The following is a 25,588-nucleotide window of genomic DNA, read 5'->3' on the forward strand; positions in this document are numbered from 1 at the left end:
TAAGCATCATAAAGGTGGGATCTGGGATCTCTGGGTGGTGCAGCGGTTTGGCGCCTGCCTTTGGCCCAGGGCGCGATCCTGGAGACCCGGGATCGAATCCCACGTCAGGCTCCCGGTGCATGGAGCCTGCTTCTCCCTCTGCCTGTGTCTCTGCCTCTCTCTCTCTCTCTCTCTCTCTCTCTCTCTGTGACTATCATAAATAAATAAAAAATTTTTTAAAATTAAAAAAAAATAAAGGTGGGATCTGAAATGATAAGAGAAGGGAAGACTAGCTCTCTCTAGAGGTGGGGAGGAGATAGGAGGGGCAGCTCTGCCACTAATCCGCAGAAGGGCTCTCTCAGTAATTCAGTTTTCTTTTCAGGGCCCAATGCCCTCACTTTTCTGGTAGTAGCAGTATAGCAGAGTGCTTAAGAACATGGGATCTTAAATCAGGCTGCCAGCTTTAGCCAAAACAAAACAAAACAAACACAGCAACCCATATGGTATACTCAGTATCGAATTTCAGATCAACAACAAATGAGTTTTTAGTCTTTGCATGTCCTCTGCAATACTTGGGGTATATGCATACTAAATTTATTTTCAATGCTTATCTGAAATGCAAATCTCCCTGAATTCCCTGTATTTTATATGACAACCCAATTCTGGAGTTGGACTGCCTATCTATTGCTCTGAAACTTATTTCCTGTGTGACATTGGGCAGATCCTTGAATTTTCAGTGTTCCACAATATAGGTATTTATCTATATACATTGAAAGAATACCAATAGCATCCACTTCAAAAGATTTTTGTGAGTATAAAATGAGAAAATACTTACAAAATGCTTAGGACAGTATCTGAGCCATGATATGTACTCACCAAATTGTTCTTGCTGTAATAATTGGGTGAAAGTAGGTGATGTCTGAGAGGATTTAAACTCTATGTTTCTCCCAATAATCTGCGAGCAGCCTTACTTCTGAGTATCAAAGGCATAACTTTATATCAGAGTATAATAAATACAGGGCAGAAATAGTTTCTTATGTGACTGGCAAATTGGCCTTTTCATTGAACTTAGGAACACTTTCCTATAAGAAGCTGAAAAATATAAGAAATGGCACTTTCTAATGCAAAGGTCTCACAATGACATGTTAGGGGAGTTTAAAGCAATTTAAGACAAAATTAGCCAAATAGCACGTTGGCCTCTTTCCTATAGCTGTATAGTGCAGAACTGAAAGCAAGCTCAGGATTTCTGAGTGGAGTAATGAGATAGGCCTCCCTCCCAGAGGATTAATTCAGCTCCCCACAGATTATGGCAGCCACCTTTCATTTCCACGAACAGACTCCAGCAGCACAGTGATTTCAATTAGAGAAGTGAAGTTCTATTGACTTATGCTAGACACAAGGAGACCTAGCAGACAGATAACAAACTAGATTACAGCATTAATCTTATGGTCATGGCATCAGAAAGATTTTTAAATGCATTACCTCTCTCCCATAGGAATATCATAGAAGGTTTTCCCCCTCCTGTTTCAAGAAGTTTAATCTTTATGCAAGGTGATGGGTTGATACATAAATTGATAGTGAAGGCAAGACCTCCTCACTTCCTGAGAGGTATTAAATTTCTGGCTGGACTTGACTAGAGCTGTCTCTATCAGAGACCACACCTCCAAATGTTGGCCCTGCCCAAATCTCTAGATGGAAAGGAAACTGCAAGTCAGTTGCCTGGGTGTCCATCTAGAAAACACCTGAGCTAGATTGGTCAACAACTTGATTATATAGACAAGGTGAAAACACCCTCATACTAATAGTTAACAGCTTGTGACGTTAACAAATGACGCGGAAAAAGTAATATTTAGAGGAGAATGTCGGCTCTCAGTCTAGGCTTCTGCTCATAATCTTCACATGCCTTTCTATTTTTTAAACTCTCTCTTTTTGATAGTGATTCACCCTTCATGCTCTGTTTGAGTTGGATGATACAACATTATTCACCTTTCCCTGAAAGATACAGAAACCCATTAGATCCTATATCTTGAATTTTCTCATGACACCATGGGCCAAATCCCAGTTATCAGGCTGGATCTCAATATATGCCCAGACCTAGGAGATCATCCAGATTCCAACCTCCTGGTTACCAGAGGAAGAAGATATAGGAAAAGAATGCCAAGGGCCATGGAGAATCTCAACATCAACTGAATTTTAAAATGCTAACCTTATGAAAGTACACAATCAACAGAGAAAAAAAGTAACCTAAGGAATGGGAGAAAATATTTGCAAATTATGTATCTGATAAGGGATTACTATTTAGAATATATAAAGAATTCCTACAACTCAACAACAACAAAATGAATAATGTGATTAAAAAATTGGCAAAGGACTTGAATAGACATTTCTCCAAAGAAGATATATGAGTGGCAAATAAGTATATAAAACAGTAATTATTAAATAAATGTAAATCAAAACCACAATGGACCATTTCACACTCAGTAAGATGGCTACTCTCAAAAAAAAAAACAGAAAAAATTGGCAAGAATGCATATCGTTGTACACTGCTATAGGAATGGAAAACAGTATTAAAAACAGTATGGGTTCTCAAAAAAAACTAAACCTTCAATCATCATAAGATGTAGCAATTCCACTTCTACATATATAGCCCGAATAATTGGAAGCAGGGTCTCAAAGAGATATTTGCACACCTACGTTCATCACAGTATTGTTCAAGAGCCAAAAGGTAGAAGCAACCCAAGTGTCCATCAACAGATGAATGAATTAAAAAAATTGGTATATACAAACAATAAAATATTATTTAGCCTTAAAAAGGAACTACAACATGGATGAAACTTAAGGATATTTTAATAAGTGAAATAAGCCAATCACAAAAGACAAATAGTGTAGGATTCCACTTACATGAAGTACTAGCATACTCAAACTCATAGAAAGAGAAAGTAGAATGGTGGTTTCCAGGGGTTGGGGGGTTGTTTTAACATAAAACATCAGTTTTACGAGATGAATAAAATTCTGGGGATTGGATACACAATAGTGGGAATGTACTTCGCCCTATTGAACTATATACTTAAATATAGTTAAGATGGTAAATGTTAGGTTATATGTATTTTACCATAGTTAAAAGTTTTTTAAAGCCTCTAACTCATGTGCTCTCAACAAAAAGGATGTCACCACTATGAGGATAAAAAAAAGAAAAAAGGTTTTGAGAGATGAAAAAAAAAATCTTACCTTTTTATATATAAAGCATAAATAAGCATAAAGTTCATAGACAAAATACAATATACTCATTGTTTTAAAATTCTATGAGATGATTATAAGTAAAAAGTGCTAAAAAGACTCCTTAGGGGGCCAATAATGAAAAAATGTTGAGAAACTCTGCCCTAAAGGATCGCCTGTGTTTCAGTTTCCAATCCCAAAATACCTACAACAGATGTCTTCCCACTTCAGTTGTGGCCATGAGCAAAGTCAGAATCCGTTTCTGCTACCAAAGTATATTGAGTGACCAAGAGTGTCAAAAGTTGTGTGATGGACTATGGATTTTCCTTGGAGAAATGAGATAGTAAGAAGATAGTCATGTCAATTCCCTGCTGACCATCCTTCAATGCTTACCCAAAACACTCAACTTGGAAGCCCAAGCCCCATGCTATGGCTGGGGCTTATAAATTCCTACAACTGATAAATCTGATCACCATAAATCACCCACCTCAATCTGATCAAACTGATTTTTCCCAGCATGATCTTCCATTGACACAGAAGCTCACTGTAACTTTGTACCTCCCATTACCTGGGGTTACAAATCCGTACCTTCCTACAGCTTATTCTTTAGTGAATCCTATTGAAAATGCTTACCAGCCAACTCAAGGGCTATCTCCCCCAGAAAGCGAAGTTGTCACTCCTTTCTCTAGAGTCCCAAGCCCACTGTGTAAATATGTCTATTAGGGGTGCGTGGATGATCCCAGCTCAGGTTATAAAGCCAGGGTTGTGAGATTGATCCTGTGTGGGCTCCCTCCACACTGAGGGTGGAACCTGCTTGGGATTCTCTCTCTCCCCTTCCTTCTGCCCCTCCCCACTACTGTCTTTATTAAAAAAAAAAAAATCCATTGGGTGTTATGCTTATTTTTTTTTCCACTCTGTTCATTGTATGCTTACCTGTCCCATAAACTGAAGACTTTCTTAGAGCAGAGAATATGCCCTAATGTTATGTTCCCCTCCTTTGAGTATAAAATGCAGAGTGCTGGATGGACGGATTATTAAATGAGTGGAAGTATAAGAACTATTTTTTAATTTAGAGGATGTGATATTTTTGTGGATTGAGGAGCATTTGAATTCAAGTGTAAAACTGACTATCCTTCCAAAAATACACTATTAAAAATGATTTTAAAATCCTCTCTGGATTACCAAACTAACACTTAAGTTAAAAAAAAATTCAGAAATTACAGACATATTCAGCGAAGCAGGGAAGAAAATCACCTCTTCTCTCTACCCAGAAGCAACCACCATTAATATTTTAGACATGTTTTCTTTCAGCGTTGAACTAAGCATCTTTCTCTACAAAATTGAGATAATATAATTTTATAATCTACCTTCCTTACTTAATGCTATATCATAAGAATTTTCATTATCATTAACAAGCATTATAAATATAATTGTTAATGATTGCATCCTATTCCTTCACATGAATATATATCATAATTTACATAATGATTTTCATAGTACTGGATTTCTAGGTGGTTTCCGGTTTCTTGCTCTCATAAATAATGCACATATTTACTCATAAATATTTATTCCCATTTCTGATTATCTCCTTGGGATACATTACTAGAAATAGAAATAGTCAAATGGTGTTAGAATGTGAAGGCTTTTGAGAAATAATACCCACGTATTTTGTGGAAAGTGGGTAGCAGTTTATGTTCCCATGGGTAATGTGAGAGGTTTAGGTTTGAGGGTATTTTGGCAAATGCCAGAGAATAACGTCATTATTATTACCTTTATTTTTTCCTTTTCCACCAAAACAAATCTGTCATTGGTCCAAGTGTTTCTTATTGTAAAATGCTGCTCTCTTTCTCACTTCCTCTTCATTCAAGTTGCTTTCCTAAGCTGGATTCTTGGTTATTTTGCACATATAAGCTTCCCCAAATCCCTCATTTAAGTTCACTTTCCTCATATCCAAGCTGACACTAACCTCAGACTTCATTTCAGCCTCTTCTAAATGCCTTTTCCTATGTAATCAGTATCAAAGAAGCTCAAATTCACTTGTTCTTTGGTTCAAATGAATTATGTTTGTCTTCTCAGGGCAAGACCGTGCACATGACAATTCATTCAACCAACATCTGATGAGCATGATACTGAATACCAGAGCTGCAAGGAGAATGAGACACAGTCCCCACGTCCAAAGACCTAAAGATCCCGTGGGGAAGGAGTTAATGCATGATAAGAGAGATGCTTCAGTAGGAATAGTCACAACAGTAGGAAGGAAAGGCAACTATTATGATCTTTGGGAGGCCTGGAAAGGCTTTATGGAAAAGCAACATTTAAGTACAAATCCTATGCTGTCAGGGAAGAATTTAGTGAGGCAAAGCCATTTGTCATGAACTGTATGTCTGTGTCCCCTTGAAAGTCATATGTTGAAATCCTAACCCTCAATGTGATGGTAGTAGAGGTGGCACCTTTGGGAAGGAGGAGCCCTAATGATGGAATTAGAGCCCTTATAAGAAGGGACACAAGCTTGTTTCCTCCTTCTTGCCCTTTCCGTCCCCCTTTCCTTCTCCCTCTACCATGGAGGACACAAGAAGAAAGTGGCTCTTTCGAAACCAGAAAGAGGGCCCTCTGCCAAGAACCCAATCATGCTGATGCCCTTATCATGGACTTCCGGCTTTCAGAAAAATGTTGGTTAATCCACTTGGTCTTCAGTATTCTGTTATAGCACTCAAACTAAGGCACATGCTAGACAGACAGACATGCATGTATAAAGATAGGGGTGAGAGAGGGGAAAATGTGGAAAGACAAGCCATAGACTGATGGAAAATACTTGTAAAACATCCACTTTATAAATGACTTGTAAACAAAGGACACTGGTAAGAACTAAGGAAAACTGAATAAAGTATGGACTTTGATTAAATAATAATGTTTCAATGTTGACCCATTAATTGTAACAAATGTGCCTTACTAATTTCAGATGTTAACAGAGGAAACTGGGTATAAGATATATGGGAACTCTCTGTAACTGCATTCTTAATTTCTGCAAATCTAAAACTATCCTAAAAAAAGTGAAGAGTTTAAAAAAAAAAAACAGATTATATATAAAATATATATTCATATATTACATATAATTTTATCTTGATTTTACACATATGCAAAAATAAACTCTAAGGGAATTAAAGACCTAAATGTGAAAAATATTCTTTTAAAAAAAGTCTATTAGAAAAATAGGACAATTCCTATATGAAATTAGGAGAGGAAATGATATCCTGAACAAAACATAAAAAGTACAACTTCTAAAACATTAATGAATTTGATTATATCAAAATTTTAAATTTTTGAATGAGAAATCACCATAAACAAATGTTAACACAAGCCAAACACTGAGAGACATTAATTGAAATCTATAAAACAAATAAAGGATTAGTGTTCAAAATATTTATAGAATGCCTCAAACCCATTAGAAGAGAACAAACATACTCACTTTTTTCAATAAATTAGGATAAATTGTTTGTTTAATAAATAAGAGATTATAAAGTCCCTAGTGTTGTTTTCCTTCTGAAAGTCATATTTAAATGTGGTCCTTGACTTTAACAAAAAAGAATTCTGTTGTGAACTCCATTCTATGGGGAACTCTGTTTTCCTTTTAAATAAACAGTTGTATATTTTTTTTTCAATGAAAGACAAAACAAATCAACAGAAAACAGCAAAGAATACTCTGGGGGTTAATTTTATGTCTCCACTTGGCTAGATTATATTGCCCAGGTGTTTGGTTAAACTTGAATCTAAATATTGCTGTGAAGGTATTTTCTAGATGTGATTAACGTTTAAATCAGCAGACTTTGAGTAAGACAGATAACCCTCCCTAATGTGGGTGGGCATTATCCAATCAACAGAAGGTTTAAGAGCAAAGGCTGAGTTTTCCCAAGGAAAAAGGAATTCTCCAGACTACAGCATAGAGTTTCTACCTGTGTTTTTAGACTTTGAACTCAAGACTGCAATGTCAACCTACTGAATCTCCAGCCTACCAGATTGCTCTATGCATTTTAGATTTGCCAGTCCTCACAATCTTAAGAGACAATTCTTTAAATCTCTCAGTAGATATACAGATAAACAGTATAATAGATATATAAAGAACAATTTGGTCAAGTTGAAACTGTGTATGTTGACAATTCAGATATTCCACACTGAGGGACAATCTAGATAAATACTCAGATACCTACCAAGGAAATAGAAAACCGCTCACTGTAGCATCAGTTGCACCAGCAAAAAAATAAAAGGAACACATCCTAAAAGTCCCTTACTAGAGAAACATACAGTGTGGCTTTTTAAAATGACTACACTAGCTATTACAATAGGAACATTAGATCTATATGCATCAGCAGAAATATAAAAGAAAAATGCAGGGGGTATTGTAAAATGGTATATATAGTTTAGTTTGTTAATGAAACTGCATATTTTTAATACACGGAATATGAAATACTGTTTATAAATACATGCATGTATATATTCTAAAGCATCAGTAGGAAGAATGAATAACAACTGCAATGGCTTTTTGTTTCTGATGAAGGAGGAAAATGAGGGAAGGAAATGAAGAGAGATACTGGATGGGAATTTCAACTAAATTTAGATTTTGTTTTATCGAAGTCTGAAGCATGCATAAAAATGTTAAGATTTGTTACTAACAGGGTGGGAAGTTCATGGATATTTGTTACACTATAATTTTCTATTTGAATCTTTATAATTAAAAAAACAAAAACAAAAACAAAAACGGAGTCATTTTAGCCATCCAAATGAGAGACGAAGGAGGCCTGAGGGTAGTTCAGTGTTAATCGAGAAAAGTGTGGACAGGTAGGGCCAGCCATCAGCAACACTTACCTTACCACAGAAGGTGAGAAAGAGGGAACAGTGATGGTATGTGAAGGGTACCATCCACTGAGAGGGGACTGGAAGAGGTATAGTAAGCTGGAATGAGAAAGAATTTTCTATTACACTGGTCATAATGCAAGACACGTTACAAACACGCAGTAAATGTTCTTGTGACCGACTTGAAAGGAAATATCCAGGGAGCTGCCATAAGGGCATTCTGTTTCAAAGACTACACTCTCCTTTCTAGGTATTTTGGGTATATTGGCTCTATGTACTCATCACAGGACAAGTCAAGTAGGTGAGTAAGGCTAGGGGAAGCATTCTTACATAATCTAGCTACAGATGTTATTAGACAACAGATTCTAAGTGAATCTTATTCTGAACTTTAACAACACCCTAGAGAAAATAGCTATTACATTTCAAGTGGCAAAATATGGCTCCCCTTTAAAAAAAAATCAATAAATTCTCTGGAGGAAAGCAGTAAATGACTTCCTTTTTAGAATTTTATCAGTAGCTTTTCTACTATACAGGCACAGTCTATAAAATCATACTCAAAGATGATCTGGTTGAAAAGAAAGTCAACAATAATATAGATCAATAGCCTGCTTCATACTTGAAATGTCTGCAGTATTTGCTATTTATTGTTAGAAGTCCCTTCAAATCTAGCCCAGGTACCATAGAGCCTGAGTGACCAAACTGACCTCCTGTTTGGCCTCACCTGGTTTCTCCTTGACTACTACTAGGTGACAAGCAGAAATAATTAACACAACATCTATCACAATAGGTTATGACTATTTGTTCCCATGACCCTTTTTGTGGACCATTAGACCATTTGGGAATAAGAGGCAGAGCCGAATAAGGGGACAGCTGGGCAGGCAGCTACTAGGGACCCGTAATCCATAAGGAATTGTAATACAAAGCTGGAGCAAAGCAGAAATGTGGCACCCACTGGGTTATGCTTGTTCATCCAATTCTTACATAACAAGCAAAACAGAAACTAGCCCCCACTACCTCAGAGGGAGATGAAACATCTGAGTGGGGGTATAAAATACTATTCACCAGCCTCAGTCTCTATTGAACATTTTTGTTGCAGGCATGTGTAAATTGCAGTGTGCAGCTCCCACCTCACCCCTGACCCAGCAACCAGACAAATGGGTACTATCTGGTGCCCACAAAATCATTTATGATCCCCACACCGAACACAATTCAGTTCTATTAACTAAAGCCTGTGTCTTTATCCTTATAGTAGGTAGGATGACCATGAAGAAGGCTGATGGCTCAGAAAATTATAATCCCAGAATTTTACATAATGAAGAATATTTTACATCCAGAACATGTAACAAGTCTCTTATTTTAAATATAAAACGTTACAAAAGTTTTTTTTCTATGGAAAGTAAGTTTCTCCCATCCTACTTAGTAAATATTTAAATATAAAAAAATATTTTAGCTTCCAGTTATTGCCTAGATGAGTCTTCCATTTCTTACTTGGCCATATGTGAGACCATGTGCGTAGTTCCAGTCTTTTCTCCTAATGCTGAGTGCAGTGTCTGGCACCCCGTAAGCAGTCAACAGGTGTTTGATGAATGAATGAATTTAACAATACTCATTATCTATTCATCCTTCAATGTTAAAAAATCCACTAGCTCCTGTGACATCCTGTGATTTTATTATAGCACAAATCTGATTCTGATTCTGATTGTTGGAAAGATAATTTGTAAAATTTAAGTATTTACTGGTCATCTTAAATCTCCCAATCATGGATATATTCTTGGGACACACTGATATAATTTTATGGACAGATATCATTACAAATAAAGTATGGAACTTCATCCTGAGTCCTCATTCCTAAGAAACACAGAGACCCTACCTGACAACATTTGAACTGTGAGCACTCTAGTTGACCTTTCATATGACCTTGACCTTTACACACATATATTTGGTGGCAAGGGAGAGGAGAATTGGCAGGTATTTTCCAGAACTTCTATTTGATAAAGGTGAAGACTTTCTTAAAAAGTAGTGGGAAGAGAACACTAAATCTGAATTTCTCTTTCTCCAAATACATTCAGGAAGAAAAGACTACTAGTACTGATGGAGCATGATGCTTTCCCCATCATCTCACTGATTCCTGACAACCACCCCTGAGCCACGTACTACTGACTCCATTTAAAGGCAGGCCATCAGGACTCGGAGAAATGAAATAATTTGTTAAAATCACAGAAAGTGTGGGGTGGCCAGCATCTGTATCCAGGTCTGCCTGGAATCTTGTCCACCTATGACATTGGCTAGGTTCAAAATAAGTAGGATTGGTATGTATTCTTCAACCAACTCATTCAATGACCAACTTGTCTACCCACACCTACACTGTGAGCAGGAAGGGAAGACAAACTTTTCAAATTATTTCCGTAATGAGATGCTAAGGTCAGAGGAATTAGGGGAAAAGACCATCAAGAGAATTCATGGGGATTGTCAGAAACTCTAAATCTGCCCAAGGTTAAAGAGGCTAGAAATGGCTTTAATATGTCTGTAAGATAAGCCACCCTGCCAACAATCTGTTATTTAAAGGGCATCACTGTGGTGGTGATTCTCAGAAAAAGGAAGCACCAAAGGGTCAGCTTAATTCTTTTTTTTTTTTTTTAAGTTTTTAATGACTTAGATAGTATCTCCCCAGGGAGTGTGTGTGCCTCTTGAGTCTTTGAGAGTCACTTAAAGGAAAAGAAGAAGGTTGGTCTATTTTGTTGGTGGTGTTGTTTTTTTTCCCTATGAAACAAAGATCAGCCATATGAAATCATATCACAGAAGTTAAATGATCTATTTTTAAATTCAGGCCACTTATTTGTATTTTGTATATTCAACACTGCTAAACTGTATGCCACTCAAAGTGAGGGACATTGACCTGAAGCATCAGCACCAGCTGGCAGCTTGTTAATAAATGCAGAGTCCCAGGCCTCACTCTGGTCCTATTGGTCCAGAACTTGCATCTTAACAAGATCCACAGGTGGTTCTTATGCATTTTGGCTTCTGAGAAGTACTGGTTCACATGCCACCTGAATATTCTCCCCTTCCCTCCCCATTAGTAGGAGGTAAGCTTCCCTCCTCTGAGTTCAACAGCAGTCACAAGTCTCTCACCACACGCTTCTGACGCTATGTTCAAACTGCTTGCCTGAAGGTCTCCCTTTCCTGCCTGGATATAAGCTCTTTGAGACAAGAGTGGTGCCTTCCATTTTCACCACAACGATTGTTGGCTACTAAGAGTGCCTTGCCCAGAGAATATTTTCAGTAAATGTTTAGAAATCCCATAGAATTGTGAGTTTCTCAAGGTCAGGAACCACATACTGTTATCTGTGCATCGTTAAAACGTAGCAAGGTTCCAGCATTGGATAAATGCTCAGTTTAGGCTGATCTCCTAATATGTTGCCTGACTCACTCCAGAACATGGAATGGGCTGAAAATGTACCCAGTGGCACTTCTGATGTCTTCCAGTTCTAATGAAGCACTAGTTCCCCCGTGTTCTTACACCGTGTTGCTTATTGGTAATAATAAAAATGAACACTTGAATGGTTTTACATTTGCAAAGTAACTTTATCTTCACAGTCTCAGTAATTCTTAGATCGGCACAAAATAAATGTTCTTGAGGGTTAATCTCCAAAGTTCAACTAAGTCCTTGATAGAGTCAGATGCAAAGAATGTGTAATTTTCTCAGTGTCACAAAGCTGGTACATGTCGGGTCAGGATGTAGCCTCAGATCTGTTGGCCCGATGCTCTTTCCCACTGCACCACACTGACTATTGTAATCAAATGGCATCTGATCTTTAGGAAAGTTACTCAGACTTTTGCCGGTGCCTGATTTTACTTCCCATTTTCATTACAACGACCTCATTCAACTATATATACTGATTGCTACTTTTTGCAGAAAAATTTGTCTGCCTGGTTCTGTAGTAAGTGCCTCCTCTCTCTGTACATTTATCTATCTTGCTATGCATTCATCCACTTATCCAACTTCTATTGACTCATTTTGAAGAGTGTCAGCCCAAGAGTGGTCATTCAATATTGGTTTAGTTGAACTGATTCGCCTCCTTGGGTTGATATTGATGATTCGAGTCCTTGAGATTCCCCTGGTAAAATAATCACATCACCAGATGACAATTATAAAGTCATCGAACATTAGAGCTAGCAGAGGCCTTCAGAGATTCTCTCCTGTAACCTCCACTTTTGCCAGATGAAGAGGCTGAGCAGCAGAAGAGTGATATGCTTGAGTTCCCATTACAAAATGTTTTATGTTGCTTTTCCTGTAGAGACCTGAATTATCTGCTTTATATGCCTGGATTGATTATAAGCCAGGTTGTTGCCAGATTCCCCACTTAATTTGGGCATAGAACCAAATAATTTAAAAATACCCCCCAAGCCCCCATATAATAGATGTCTTCTACAGCTTGCAGCTGACAATGTACTCATATTGCTGATCCTAAGAGAAATTTGGAATGACTGAGATGGACTGCCACTTGTAAATATTCATGACACAAATGCCATCAAGCCTTGAACAAGAACATATGTGAATAATTAACAAGATTGTGATTTGTAGCATCATGGTAATAGATAACCTGGCTCCTAGTGAGAGCCTAACGGAAGCTGCTTTTCCTTCTATAAGGCAACAAAAAAACTCGAGACAGCCAATTGTAATGTTTGTTATCACTTTTGTGAGACACGGTTTGGGAAGTTGAATCCTTCACAGTTTTTCTTCTAAAGTACTTAAACAGTCATTACTGGACACTATATTTAAGATGGTACATTCTAAGCTCTTAGAGAAAGTGACACAAGGTATAATTATATGGTTTATTCACTCATCTGTAATGTTAGAAACATTACAGATTTCTAATCCTTTTCTCTTCCTTCTTTTCCACCTTAGATCTAAGATGTTTTTTGTTGTTTGATGCAGTATTGAAACAGTCAGGGTTATTTTCGGTTTAGCACCATGATTGTTCTTAAAAATGGCAGGGAGAGTCACTACCCTCCCTTGGATGCTTTTCCCTAAGAACAAAAATCTCCCCACCTTTCTCATCTCACTCAGAAGAAAAGAAAATCTGAAGACACAGCCTCCCATCTTACATATGTATCCTATAAAGGTGTGGTCCAACTTCTCCCTCTTCCTCTCTCCCTCCCCATGGAGGAAAAGTCTATTTCCTTCTTTTACATGAAAATTACTACTGTGGAATACTTTTGAAACTACTTTTTTTTTTTAAGATTTTATTTATTTATTTACTTATGCATGAGAGACACAGAGAAAGAGGCAGAGATATGGGCAGAGGGAGAAACAGGGTCCTCGCAGGGAGCCCAATGCGGGGACTCAATCCCAGGACCCTGGGATCGTGACCTGAGCCAAAGGCAGATGCTCAACCCCTGAGCCATCCAGGTGCCCCAAAACTACCTTCTTTAAAGCTGAATACATATCTACCCTATGGCCCTGTAATTTTATTCCTTGACAGAGGTAAAGGAATACATTTGCCTACCACATGACAAGGATAAGAATTTTATAGCGGTTTTATTCATAATAGCTAAAGACTAGAACCCAAATGTCTACCTATGGAATAGATACATAAATTGCAAAATATTCATAAAGTGAAATCCTGTGCACAGCGAAACAGAACATTTGCTACAAGCAATGTCACAGTTGCATCTCACAGACACAGCAGTAAAGAAGTGAAAGAAGTTGACCACAAAAGAGTGGACACTGTATCATTCAGTATATGAAATTCAAGAACAAGAGAAACTGAACGGTAATGATAGAAGTCAGAATATTGTCTACCTGATTTTTTAGGGGGTAAGAGGCAGACAAGGTAAGGATAACCTTAGAGAGGGGAATGAAGGGTCTTCTGGGGTGTAAAAATATTATATATATATAAATCTGTTGATTTGTACACTTAAGATTTATGTATGTGGGGCTCCTGGGTGGCTCAGTCAGTGAAGTGTCTGCCTTTGGCTCAGGTCATGACTCAGGCTCCTGGGATCAAGCCCCGCATAGGACTCCCTGCTCAGTGGGGAGCCTGCCTCTCCCTCTCCCTCTGCTGCTCCGCCTGCTGTGCTCTCTCTCCCTCTCTCTCAAATAAATAAAGTCTTCAAAAAAGATTTGTGTATGTATCTACACCTCAGTAAACATTTTGTTTAAATCATTGACATTTTCCTACCAACAGCTGGCAATTGCCAGAATTATGTATACAGTGGTATTGCTAGTTTAGTGCTCTTTGCCTTAGCAGCCACCCACTTTGGGTTATCCGCATTTTTTTTTTCATTAAGGAGTTCCTTCTAGAAAGCATGTATCCTGACCACAACAAAATATTTTGAAATAAAAATCTGAGCATAGCTTAACAAAAACATTTTAACAAAAAATCATTTTCATTACACATGCAAATGTGGGGCAGATGTGTTCAGAGGAATAACCCAAGTCCACCCACCACTAGTAGAAAAGTAAAAATGAATAAGCATTTCTGAAATCTTGCAATGATTTTCCCTCTGGCATCTAGTCAAGACTGGAAACAGAAATACAGAAACACCAGCAGAAAGGCCTTTCTGGAAGATGGGACAGGAATCCTCAGACAGTGGTGGGTGACTAGGGAAATTTAACTCAGCTTTGAAATGTAGAAGGATCCCTTATGGGGCAAAGATGAAGCCCTTTTGGGGATGACCCATTCTATCTTTTCATGTATACATGTATTGTCTCATTTAATGCCTTTAAAATCAGTAGCATTATAAAGTAAGGCTTACAGACGGACATTAAGCAACTTTCCCCCAAAGCCAAAGAGCTCTTTGGTTGGGGACCCCAATTGGAGCCTTTATTGTCTAACTCTCAGTTTATGACATGCCATTTCTAATATTACTGGCTGGCTTTCTTAGTGTGGCTTCTAGACTGAAATACTTGGAAAGGACCTAAGGATTACCTAGATTAGTCATGGTACGTTTTCCCCCAATAAAGTGCATAGTATCTTTTTTTATTTAGTCTATCTTGATAAAGTTGTGAATTTACCCTGCCACAAATCAAATGAAACTAAAACTAGTGCCCTGTATTTCACACAACTGTTTTATCGTGTATCTTGTTTTGTTCTGATTGGTTTCTCCTTCTGAGAATTTTGGAGGTGGGGAAATGGTCATGATCCCCAACTTCCACCCTACTTACTGCTCTTTGGGTGCCTGGGTCAAGGTGTACCCTGAGAGCTATGGCAGTTCACCTCTAGTTTCAACTAACAGCTTGTTCCTAATTACTGACTGGCTCAGTGCTCTTGACTTTGGAACCTAAAAGAGCCACAGTCTGGAAACCAACTTCTAGCTCCAAACACCTCTTGCCGCATCAGGCTCCACTCAGCAACCACCCTGGTCATTTTTTCAATTTTATAGCCTTCCAATGGGATCTTCATGTATCAGAATTTGGAGGAAATATTTTGTGCATTGAAAGTCTTCTACGGAAGCAATGCTTAAAGAATTTAAAATTGCCAGCTTTCTCTTGGCTTCCCTTAGGTCTTTCACAAGTAGCTTTGGTGCACTAGTAACCCAGACAGACCTGGGGCAGTCTAATCAGATTCTACTGGCACACAGTCTGTTTGCAATTGTGGACGCTCCTTCAGGAAGGCAGCGTGGAGATGCCTAAGATCCTAAGTTCCTGAGATGGCAAAAGGCTGCATGTGGTAGTCGCTCAACGTGTATTTGCCACCTTTCTCTTTCCAAGTAAGAATCATGGAATCTTTTAGAGTCTAATTACATTAACCAAAGTCATAGTTTATAAGAGTAGAGTAGCTATGGATAATTTGGGTGCATTTTGATATTAACAAAACTCTAAGCGACAGAGGTAGAAACTGAGGATTTTGATTATTAAAATGGGAAAGCCACACAATAGGAGTTTCTCCCCCTCTTAGAAACATTGAGGAAGTTTGTGACTTCCTCTCTGCCCCTCACTCATACTTCTGTGCAGGCGAGCAAGTAGCTCAGTTGGCCTTCTCTGTTCCTGTGACAAGGTCACTGGGGCGTGGGTTCTCTGCTCTGTGCTTGCTGGTCAAAGTCAGTTCAGGTGGAAGACGGGGAGTCCATTCTGGGATCGGGTTTAAGCCACATAGCTCACTGTAGTTTGCCAGGAATAAAACTTATTTTTAAAAGATCATGTGCTTGTATATTTATGAGACATGTACTTCAGACATCCAAGAGGTTCAGTTAATGCTAGAGGTCACTGCAAAGAAAAAAATACTTCAACAACTTGACTTGAGAGCTAAACCAGTATCCCTACACTAATTGTATTTTTTTAAAAGATTATATTTATTTATTCATGAAAGACACAGAGAGAGAGGCAGAGACATAAGCAGAGGGAGAAGTAGGCTCCCTGCAGGGAGCCTAATGTGGGACTGGATCCCAGGACCCTAGGATCACAACCTGAGCCAAAGATAAATGCTCAACCACTGAGCTACCCAGGTGCCCCCCTGTATTTCTTTGTATACCCTTCCTCATGCCCATTCTTCTTCCACACACTTCCTATCACAGGGAGAACCACCCCTGAACTTTGTGTTTATCGTTCCCCCTGAATGTTTTCAAATCATTTATACTCACGCATTCCTTAATAATATCAAACTTCGTTTTGCTTGTTTATATTTATATATGAAAAGTATCATATTAACATATCCATATAAATAGTTTCTTTTTTACTCAAGTAACATATTTTACTCAATATTATGTTGTAGAGTTCATTCGTGTTGATAGATGTATTGCTAGTACATTCATCTTAATTGATTACAGGATCCCCGTGGATTAATATCCTGCATATACAGGGTGATAGATATTCAGGTAGTTTCCCATACATCACTACTGGAGGCATGCTATGATGAATATTGTGACATGCTTCCATGTACACATACGTGAGAGCTCCTCCAGGGTATGTGTCTCAGAGAATTGCTGTATCCTAAGGTAAGTGCATTTTGACTGCCATTGTGTAATGCTAAGCTGATATTTGGATCTCTGAGTCCTCATCTTTTTTTTAGTTACTGCAGATATCACAGGACAGAGGAGAGGACTTACACTTCCTTCTTCTTCTACCTAAGGTAATCTTTCTTCCTCCTCCTTTTTTTGTTTTGCCAATGCTCAATCATTTCTTAAGACTCACCTAAGTTTGTCTCTCCTGTGAAAGCTTCCCTGAGCCCAACAGAATGATCACTCCCCCTCATCTGAGCTTTCAGGACTAGCATTTCTGGGAGAGGACTTGTCAATTACCAAACTCCATGGATCCTACCTGTGTATATATTGGCACAAATTTCACAAAGGCTATAATCTCCAGAAAAGAAACCAAACAGTAGACTCCAAAAAACAAACAAAAAACCCTACTATAGGGACATTACGTCCTTCAATAGATTCCTAATCACCGAAAACTCCAAAGACCAAAAAGCTTACCCAACAGTAGCATCCTTGGCATTGCCCTTGATCCTCTCTTACCCAGAACACTTGGGTTGTTTATGGGAGTTGAGTGTAAAATCAATTTTGTTAACTCTAACATCTACATATACACAGAGGCAACACAGTCTCTACCCACATTCTCCTGCCATCTACTTGATCAGAGAAGGTACACATGTGAAACTATTATAACAAGGAAAATCCACGTGTGGAATTACAAAATTGTTGGGCTTTGAAAACTGAAAGAGCTCACAGGTGCTATGAGCACAATCTCCCGTTGATAAACAAGAAATAATCTTTTGAGGTGATATTTCACCCGATTTAACACAGCCAATTAGTAGCTAAGAGCTCATGATAACTCGTTTTCTTTAATTCAGCAAATATTTATAGAATACTCAACCCTACTACATCTCTTTGTCTATGTTAGGACAAACCTAAGGAATTCAATTTTGTTAAAACTTCTTTCTTGTAGATCTACTCTGTGAGCACTGCCACATAAGTATATCATGCACTTTACAGAAGATATTAACACTAGTGTTTTCACAGAACTTGCGCTTCATCTGGTGGCAGTAAAACAGGAAAATGGTGACACCTGAGTGTGTAACAGGATGTAAACTTAGAAGTCTCAACTGAGGAGGTGAGATAAAATAGATGAGAAATTCCAAGGTGGGAATGGCCCACAGTTATAAGGCAGATGGTGGGGTGGGGGCTTGGGAAGTCATCACACTCCCCTCTGTGTGGATTAGCAGCTTTCTGATATGAAACCTCACTGGAAAGATAAGCCATTTAAATAAGAATCCTATCAAAGTAGTTTTCTTCCAGAGGACAAAGGGATCCATAGAATATATGTGGGGTAGTCTGCCAAAAATATGCATTGAGTATGGTTAAAGACCACACTAACCAAAAGTAAAGGCACTTTACAGATCTATGGAGTCCCACTTAGAGAAACCCAGTAGGAGAGCTGTCAAAGAATCCACAGTGATGCCCACGAAAGGTTAGCCAAACCCATCGGTCAGAACCCATCCTGGAAGCCAAACTTAACAACTGATCAACTAAGAATTTTCTCCCTCTATTCCCATTTCTCCCCCTGCATTCAACAGAGGATAGGTTATCAACTTCAACTTTATAGGGGAAGGAAGGAAGGAAGGAAGGAAGGAAGGAAGGAAGGAAGGAAGGAAGGAAGGAAGGAAGGAAGGAAAAGGAAGGAAAAGGAAGGAAAAGGAAGGAAAAGGAAGGAAAAGAGGAGGGAGGGTTAATCATACCTCATTCTCCAAATCATAGACTGGCCTATTTGGGCTGCCCCAATGTAGTATAGTGGGTTGGGAGAATGGTCTTACCTTTAAATGAAGACTAAAGTATTATTTTGTAGATTACCATGTCTGTTATTCATTGGACATTTCTGACTCATCTGATTTTAATATATAAAATAATTGGTTATTTTCTATTTCCAGGAATATCCAGAAAATGATGCAATGTGCCACAATTTTCGGTGGGGTAACTGCCCTTAATATCTAAATAATTAACAGTTGAAGGCAAAAATGAAGCTGTGCTGTGATTATATTTCATGAGTCCTGGTGTTCCACATACCACTTACAAACAAATATGACCTCATGCTAGGCATTTCAAATGATTTCATGTAATTCTTATCATGCAAGCTGGATAGTGACACACTCATTTTTGGAAATAATTCAGAGAATTTAAGTCACTAACCTAATTAAATATATTACTATGTGAGTAACTAGAAGAACCTGCCTCCTCCCAGCAAACAAAGAGCATCTGTGTGGCTCCCACAGGCATTTTCCTTCTGCTGTCATGGCATCAGGTAATCATGCAGACAAATGGCAGCATGAAATAACAAAATAAGTAGCACAAAGTTTTTATTGGCATAACCTGAATGGTTAAGTCTCGTCTTCATGTCAAATTGAAAAGAAAACCCACCTCAATCACACAGAAAGTCTTAGAACTCTAAGTATTGACTAAAGTCACTTCAAAAGGCACCAAAGAGAAATTATGTTCAATAACACCATGTAAAATTTCTTAGACTCTCTTTCCCCATTTCTCTTCTAAGCTCATATAATCAACTGCCCTCAATCTCTCACCTCTACTCTCAAAAACATCCAAAACTCTCTTCCCTAACTCAGAGAGCTTACTGACTTTACTCTCTAAATTCTCTTGCTAGTCTGTCAGATCGATGGTTTCCCCTGTGAAGGTCTTTACTCTTTGTAATAATAATAAAGCAAACATTTCTTCCTTCTTGCACCCAGTCTACTCTGACCTTCATCACCATAATCAACATGCTGAGAAGAGTCAGAGGTGATGGGAGAGGGGAATGCCCATAAATATTTTATGTTACATTTTATCGCTCACTTGGGAGTTCATAGAATGGGAATCTATTTGTACTTGAGTAACAGAGCAACTTCAAACAAATAATAGCAAGGATATCGGGTCTCAAAGGAGGGAGTTGAACTTGGGTACTCGTAATATTGGTACATCAACATTATGTCTACTCTCTCATTCCAAATGCTAAGAGGTTGAAAGACAAATGCAAGTGCAGTTGACCCTTGAACAGTGTGGGGGTTAGAGCTGCTGACTGCCCCCACCCCCTTGCAGTCAAAATTCACATGTAACTTCTGACCACCACCCCCAAAACACTTAACTACTGATCACCCACTGTTGACTGGAAGCCTTGCTGATAACATGAACGGTTAACAGATATTTGTATATTACTATGTATCATATACTGTATTTTTACAGTAAACTAGAGAAAAGAATTTTAAGAAAATCATAAAACACACAGTACTGTATTTACTAAAAAAAAAAAAACCAACAAAACAAAACAAAAAAAGTCCATACGTATACGTAAGTGGATACATGCAGTTCAAACCCATGTTGTTCAAGGGTCAACTGCATTCTCTACCATTAGACGTTTTCTCCTACCTTTCAAAGGTATTTCCTGAGGAGACCAGCCTCACTAAGTGCAAGCTCTAAGAAACCTATAATCAGTTTCTCTCTCTAATTGAGTACTTTCTTTCCTTCAGTTTTGGTAGAAGCATGAAAATAATTTACTGATTTAGGAACTGGGTGGAGTAGACCGCAGGAGGACAAATCAAAAACATCTGGAATGAACTAGTTGGGAGAGAGAGGGAGCAAGGGAGGGGGAGGGAAAGGGAGAGAAAGAGAGAGAGGGTTTTCAAATGAAACAAAGTACAGATGATTTGGCCAAATTTAAGCCAAGCCAAACACTCACATTAAACATTGCACTTGGGTCTGGTTCAATAGCGGGAGCCGGCAAGAGGGAGCGTCAGCCAACATTGCATCAGACGCACACTGTGGATAGAGGAAATGAGTTTAGTCAAGCCAGCTGTGACTTCAAAGGAGCTGCTCTCTCAGAGAACAGTGGGAAAGGGTTCCCTCTTCAGTGAGGATAGCAAAGTTCAGCCAAAGCCAACGGACTTCGACTTCGGGAGGAGGGAAATTATATTCAATGTACAAGAAAGGCTGTTTTCCTTCCATGAAGGGTCTGTGACAGCAAAGGAAGGAAGATGATGGGGAAGAGAGATGAGAAGAAAAGCTTTGACACTCATTTGGAGTCTAATGTGCATAATTCTGAAAAGAGGTGTTTGTGTATAGAGTAGGTTGCTTTTCAGCTCAGACACCTCCTTCCCTGAATCCTGCTTCCAAATCTGTGGGAGGAGAGAAAAGAGGATTCTTCCCCCAACTGATTCCCATAGTTTCTTTCCCTCTTCGTATTTCTAGGAAACCACACATTTCTTTTGTATTATTTACTCAACACAAATTTACGAAGGGACAAACAGTGGGTGGGACCTTGGGAATACAAGGCAAACAAGACAGTCCTTGTTGCAGGAGTTCATGGTCTGAAGGAGGACTAGACACATAAGCAGAGGATTATGGTATTGATCAATAAATCTCATGTTACAGCAGCGATTCCCAAAGTGTGATCACCTTGGCCAGCATCAGCATCACCTGGGAACTTGTTAGAAATGCACATTTGTGGATCCCAGCCCAAACCTACTAGATCAGGAAGCGGAGGCTGGTTTTATAAGCTCTCCAGGAAAAAAATAAAATAAAAATAAGCTCTCCAGGTGATTTGGATGCATGCTAAAGTTGTAGAACTCACTTGATAGTGGAAAACAGAGGACTCTGGAGCAGAGAGACAACAACTTGAGCCAACCTAGTGCTCCTCTGCCGCCTCTAACTCGCCTCTCAGTCCCTTCCAGAACAGATGCTAAATAGGATGCTCTCTGGTAATTCACAAGAATGATACACAAGTACATGTCTTCTCTGTCAATTGTAAGAATTTCAATGGCAGAGGCTAATTCCTCTTTAGTTTTTTTTCTTTCATTTCTCTTCCTTACAGACATCAGCCCAAAGAAGATAGAAGCACCGAAACGAACTTTAATTCAGAACTTGCACTGGTGCGGGGGGGTATACATTCACAAGGAGAACTTGGCAAATATATCCTTAAAAATTCTCATAACTCTCATAGGTTGCAGGAGAACATAAATGTTATCTCCCCCAAGCACTCATTTGATGCTTGAATCCTCTCTGTGATTTCCTTGCCAAGGGTTTGTTCTTACGCTTGAGTGCCTCCACTGATCTCACCATCTAGGGATACACTTTGCTTCCTTTCAGACAGCTCTGTTAGGAAGAGCTAGCTTCTTCTGGGCTGAAATTTACCATCATTTAAATTCCATTTGTTAGTTATAGTCCTATCTCTTGGGGACCCATAGCAAAGACACTTACATATTAATGTGACATATTTCAAGTATTTGAAGTTAGTAATTATGTAGCATATGACATAGGTTAAACTCATAGACTCTGGAACAAGATTGCCTGCATTCAAATTCCCGTTCTGTTACTTATGAGCTCCGTGACCTTGGAAGAGTTATTTACTATCTCTGTAGCTTTTGTTTCTTTATATATATATATATATAAAACTGTATAATAGCGTTACACAAAGGGCTTTTGTAAGGAGTGCATGAGTTAATATATGTAAATGCGCCTGGAAGACAGTAGGTGCTCTAAAAGCTTGGCTATTATTAATCACCATTATCAGAGAGAGCTTGTCAGGTATATGACAAAGGTCATCTTTCTAATTCTTTAGTCACTCACCAGGTGAGCCTGTTCACTCCTATGGCTTCCATCACCATCTATAGGTTTGTGAAAATGTCTCTTCGTTTTCCCTCTGAGCACATAGCTAAATGCAAGGGGCCAGTTGGATCTATATGAATTGTTCTGGCCACTATAACGTGGGTAGAAATGATGTACACCACTTCTATTCCTGGCCCCTAACATCATCCTGAGAAACCCCTCATTCTCTTTCGCTTTGTTCATCAGCTAGGAAGGAGGCCAGACAAGGACTCCAAGAAGGCTCCGGGGAGAGGTGGAGTTGGAAGAAGCCTAGATCTCTGAGTCAGTGTTTGGAGGGGAGCTGCCTGTGAGAGCTACCAGACTGGAACATCCACATAGGGTCTTGTGTGAGCAAGAAATAAACATTTATTGAGTTAAACCATTGAGCTTTTATAGCCTATCATGCCTAACACAATGACTCCTTCATTTATATGTATTGCTCAGACTTCGCTTCTGAGCTCCAGAACTATACATTTAACTTTCTATTCAGTCTTTCTACAATGGACCCTCGAGTAGGGTAGTAAGTCAATGTAGGGCTGCAGGGATCAGACCATCTGTGTTGAAATGCCAGGGACCAGCGACAGGACCATTGGGTGAATGACTTAAGTATTCATAGCTGTATATACTTCACAGTTGTTTGAATATTAAGTGGGTAGATGTGTATAAAACACTTAGAACGGTCAATGGTCCATAGTAAATGTTCAGTAAATGCTGTGGCACAGTTATTATGACCATCCTACTCGGAATTTGTTCCTTCCCTTTAGTTTTCCATAGGAATAACTGGACATTTCCCCACCATCCAAGAGCTATTAAAATCAGAAACTTGCAACTTAATCTTAAATCAGTTGTTTTTCTTCATCATCCCACATGGAACAAATCACCCAAAACTGGTTGATCATACTCCTTAAATATTTCTCAAATGCAGCTACTTCTCTCCATCCTCTTTTGTTGTGCCCTCTCCATTTTAAAGTCACCAGCATTCATGGCTCTATTACAGTGGTATCTTTTCTTTTCCAATCAATACTTGTGTTCCTTAAATTCATTCTCTACTGGGAAATGAAAACATTATTTTTAAAAATTCAAATCTGAGGGATCCTGGGGTGGCTCAGTGGTTGAGCATCTGCTTTCAGTTCAGATTGTGATCCCAGGGTCCTGGGATCGAGTCCCACATCAGGCTCTCCACAAGAAGCCTGCTTCTCCCTCTGCCTGTCTCTGCCTCTCTCATGAATAAATAAAATCTTTAAAAATTTTTCAAATCTGATCTGGTCACTCCAATATTTAAAATGCATTAAGACTTTTCACCCTTTGGAAGGACCAATTTCCTGATGATTCACTTCAGCCTCTCCTCATACTCACCTCATGACTTGATCTCTGGAGGTCAGCCATGCTGCGCTTTGGTCGCTGGGCTTCCATGGCCACAGGTTGTTCCATTTTTGAGGTTTTCACATGTTGGCTACTTCTGCTTAGCATGAGCTTTCTCCCTGCCCCTAATTTACCTAATTAATTCCTGACCATTCTTTACATTTCAGCCTGAGTGCTGCACTCTCCAGATAGCCTTCTTCACCATCTCTGGCTACGCAACTATTAGAACTTTCTTCAGCCCTCAGTCAAAGAGGGGGGGAAAAAGAGTTGATATGAGCCTTTGGCACCAGCAACCACTTTGTAGCCGTCCCCAAAGCATGTGGGATTTCTCTAGCTTCTCTGGAGTCGTGACCAATGGTTCTGTCGCCTTCCCTGGTTCTAATAAAACTCTGTGATGGGTTTTGGATTACACTCGTTCCAAGAGGACTCCTTGTCAGTCCTCGAGTGGCCTTTGTTGTCTACAGCCCCTCGCAATGAATTTGAGGGCAAAGGTCTTGGTTACACCCACCACTGAAATCAGACTCAGCTACACTACATGAGGAACATATTAAAGGGTGGAATCCAGCATTCATCCTCACAGGACAAAAGCAATAGCTCTGCAGCATTTCCCTGTCTTTACTTGTGATGGTTCTATAACCACTGCCTCTGACGTTGCAGACAGCTAGGATTTCTTAGCAAACTCTGACCTGCACAGAAAATAAAATAGCACGCAGCAACGGAGTCAAATCAAGCCTTGGGAATGTTTTCGTGAAGAGAAGAGGTTGAACAAGTTTCAATACAAAAACTTATAAATCCCTCTAAGTACTTTCCCCATTTTAATAGTCCTGGCCAGTGCCTTATTATTATTCACCCCATGTTTGAATAATGGAACGCTTAGATCACTATTTCATCGAGGGAAGGAAATGCTGTATATTCTAAAAAGCACTTTGAATAGAGCTCTCTTCCTCTGCAAGGCCATACTTCACTGAGTTTTCCTAATTGCTAAATGCACAGCTCTGGCTTGAAATTCAAGAATTTGAAGAATCGTAGAACACGTCCTGCACCAGTGAAAATCAGACCATAACAGATCCCGGGGCCTTCATTATCTAAGCAAACCGTTCCAGTCCCAGATTATTGCAAACAGTGTCAAGATTTTATATCTATATACACAAACACTATATGACTAAATAGTGTCAAATATGTGTGTATATACCTGAATCATGAATATATATGATTATATATATAATCATATATATAATCATATATAATTATATGATAATATATTATAATATATGATATATTATATGAATATAATATATATATAATATATATATATATATATTAAGAGAGACAAAAGGCCTCAGTTCTGGTTCTCAGGCACCGCTCTCCAACAGTAGATTGAATTTGTTTCCTCAGTTTCCTTATCTGCTGACTGGGGATCATGCATTTGTCTTGGTCCCCAGTTAAGGTTCTTTTATGGCCCTAATGAGATAATGCAGGTCCCAAGGTTCAGTGATATAAGATATATTTAATAACTTTTCAAGGAAAGGGATTTTTCTTTTTATATCATGTGCACTATCTGTCCTGGAATCACACTAATTCAGGGGTTACTTTCATTGTTAAATCCACAGCATCT

At 38.8% G+C, this 25,588-nt stretch overlaps 1 protein-coding gene across 40 annotated transcripts in view; it reads right to left on the minus strand.

Annotated features, from left to right (window-relative positions):
• LOC144283320 (uncharacterized) overlaps positions 1 to 25,588 on the minus strand; it is a 297,695-nt gene that overhangs the window by 77,480 nt on the left and 194,627 nt on the right. For 24 of the 40 annotated variants that reach the window (XR_013351844.1, XR_013351842.1, XR_013351838.1 and 21 more), the window contains one exon: positions 8,056 to 8,142. The exons of 4 other annotated variants lie outside the window; for them this stretch is intronic. Coding sequence is in view for 24 of the 36 variants with exons in the window: in XM_077847227.1 (XP_077703353.1) it covers positions 8,056 to 8,142 (87 nt within the window). In the remaining 12 variants the exon portion in view is untranslated. Of the gene's footprint in view, positions 1 to 8,055; positions 8,143 to 20,707; positions 20,788 to 25,588 lie in introns of all 40 variants that reach the window. 12 more of the 40 variants (XR_013351843.1, XR_013351831.1, XR_013351829.1 and 9 more) reach the window with 2 other exon arrangements.

This window comes from Canis aureus, chromosome 14, assembly GCF_053574225.1.
Source record: "Canis aureus isolate CA01 chromosome 14, VMU_Caureus_v.1.0, whole genome shotgun sequence".
Taxonomy (NCBI): domain Eukaryota; kingdom Metazoa; phylum Chordata; class Mammalia; order Carnivora; family Canidae; genus Canis; species Canis aureus.